This window comes from Pneumocystis jirovecii, assembly GCF_001477535.1.
Source record: "Pneumocystis jirovecii RU7 chromosome Unknown supercont1.12, whole genome shotgun sequence".
NCBI classification, from domain to species: Eukaryota; Fungi; Ascomycota; class Pneumocystomycetes; order Pneumocystales; family Pneumocystaceae; genus Pneumocystis; species Pneumocystis jirovecii.
The window spans coordinates 392,178-394,971 of record NW_017264786.1 but is presented as its reverse complement, the minus strand read 5'-3'; the positions used below and the strand labels follow the sequence as shown (position 1 = coordinate 394,971).

General features: G+C 34.4%; 1 protein-coding gene across 1 annotated transcript; it reads right to left on the bottom strand.

Annotated features, from left to right (window-relative positions):
* On the bottom strand, window positions 1-2,552 carry T551_02775 (uncharacterized protein; the record flags this gene model as incomplete). The annotated part of the gene is made up of 1 exon (XM_018375038.1): window positions 1-2,552. A coding segment is annotated over one exon (2,552 nt), but the record flags the coding sequence as incomplete, so codon positions are not given.
* Window positions 2,553-2,794: the final 242 nt, after the last annotated feature.

Here is a 2,794-nt window from a genome sequence, read left to right as displayed (position 1 = left end):
AATGCTTGTGCTACCAAATCAAATGCTTTTGCTTCGTCTTCTGTTACTTTCACTGTTGCATCTCTTCTTATAAGTCTAAACGGTTTTGTATCTTTTCCACTAGGTACGGCTGGTGCACTAGGCACAACTTCGTTTTCCGATTTATTGTTTTCTACTTTTTCTTTTGATAAAACAAGACTTGCTTTTTTCATTGCATCTTCTGCTTTTTTTTTGATATCCTCATATTCGCTAGTTTTCTTTTCCAGCTCTTTACTGGCCTCTGCAAGTTTTTTCTGTAATCCAGAACATTGCTTTTTTACTTGTTCTACTAATTTCTTGCAAAGCTCTTCCCTAACTTGATTATCCCCTTTACCATTTTCTTTGCACAAAGTTTCAAGCCCATTACTTGCATTCGCCCATTGTGTGCAGTATTTGTCAAGTTCATCCTTACATTTTTCTTTTGTGACCAAATGACCCTTTAATTGATCAACTACTTTCAATTCCAATTCCTTCTTTTCGGTGAATGATTTACACTCCTCACTAAGCTTTTCACACTCTCCGCCACCAGCAGTCGTTAGATTCTGGCAACTTGACATGAATTTTCTGCAATAAGGTTCCCAAGAATCACATGTTTCTTCCATTGTTTTTTCTCCTTTTGCTGCTTCTACAACATTACTTTTTTTCATACGTGCCTTCAATATAATACACTTAGATTTTACGCTTTTTGTAAGAATTTTGCAAGTAATATTCTGTGCTACACATGCAAGAGCAAACTGTGTTCTTCCTTTTCTGTTCCATTCATGACATTGTTCTCCCAAATTTTTTAAACATGAATCGAACTTATCCAAATCCTTCACCTTTCCTTCCAAGAACCTCTCTTCCAATTCTTCTGCAATATTTAGTCTATTGCAATGATGCTCTAGCGTATGACAAGGCCATTCAAGTTCCTCAAAATCTTGTTTTAGATCGTCGCATTTCTTTCGCAATTCTTTGCAATCCTTCTTCGTAGGAAAATCTCGTTTTTCATTCAAATCTTCCTGCAATAAGTTTGTCTTCATATCTAAATCATTTAATAATGTAACGGCCCCGTCTTTTGGTTGCGTGCACAAGACAAATAAGTGGTCGCTTTTTTCTTTCAGACCCAGACATACCTTTACTAGCTCCTTTTGAATATTAAGCAATGTATCATTTGTATCATGAAATTTCCCTTTCATTTTGTCTTGTAATGCTTGATTTGCTTGTGATTCAAGTCCTTTTTTATAACACGCTGCTTTTAAGTTATCACATTCTTTGTCAAGAGGACCTTGACCTTTAAAATAAAAACAGTCTGATAATAATCTTGTACAGTCTCTTTCAGTAAGAAATGTCTTTAATTCATGCCAAGTAACAATTTTATTTTGCTGAGTTATAAAAAGACGTTTGATTATTTTTTCAGAGACAATTCGAGCATGTTCTGTTAATTCTTGACCTAATTCATTACATTTTTTGGTTCCATTTGCATTAGCATCATTGTTATCTCCACATAAGCCCTTTAAAATTTTATGCTCTTTCAAATCTTTGCATTTTTCTTTAAGAACCTCTTTGCATTTTTCTTTATTATCACTTCTACTTGAGACACTTTGATGCTGAATTAACAATGCCAAGAGTGTAGTTACATCTTTTCTAGGAGGTCTTCTAATATGAATCCCTTCTTCTTCTGCTTTTTCATAGAGATTTTTTAGATTCACTTTTTCTGCCAATGTAGTTTCCGGTTTTGTAGGATCAAAATCTAAATTTGATGCAGTGTAAATAATATTTTTACATTTTTTTACTAGTTTTTTACAACCCGGGCTATATTTTCCTTTGCAACTTAAGTTGTAATAGTGACACTTTTCAAGCAAAAAATGACATTTCTTTTTTGACTCATCATCATCTTTTAGTCCTTCGATTTCTGTTTTAAGAGACTGGCAATTAGTGTCTTTCAACTGCAGTAGATTGGTACATGTCTCTTCTTGGTAAAAACATAATTTTGTTAATTCGTCACTTTCTTCAATTAATTCTAAGCAAACTTTTTTGAGTTCCTCTTTACATTTATTTTGATCTTCAAGACTTCCACTAAGTGCCCTTAAAAGTGCTTTTTCTGCCACTTCCTCACGCTTTTTTTGATAACACTTATTTCTTAAAGTGTTGCAATTTTCTGTAAGAACATTAGAACATGCTCCCTCCAAAAATAGGCATTCTTGTTCATTCTTTCTGCATTCATCGCCTGCTGGCGATGGTTTTGCCACTATAGTATCCAAAGCTGTTTTAAGTGTTGTACATTTTCCTGTAATTTTAGTTTTTAAATCTTTGCATTTCTTGTCTTTATTATTGCAGATATCTTTTAGTTTTTTGTCTACTTTTTCTAATTTTGCATCTACTTCCTTTAGTCCATTACAGTATTTTTCTAGAGTATCTTTGCATTTTTGAGTATCGTCATAACTTTTTCCTACAATTAAAGCCAAAAGATAGTCCTCATCATCATATACACTAGCTTTCTGCACTGCTTGTACCTGCCGCTTAACCGCCCGCGCCACCGCCCGCGCCAAGCTGTGCCTGACGGGGGTGGGTTTGCACTGTGGTGTGGCTTGAGTTTGAGTTTCCATTAGCGTATTTTGATTGAACGTGAGATGTTAGAACCATGTCTTCAAATTTGAGTATTAAATTATTTCTAATTAATTTTAAGGGTGTTCAAGTAAACTTAGTGATAAAACTTGTCAGAGAAGCAGTGTGTACCAAATACATTTAAAGGTGCCCGCTTTCTTTAACGTGTAGTTGGCTGCTTCGCGATATTTTA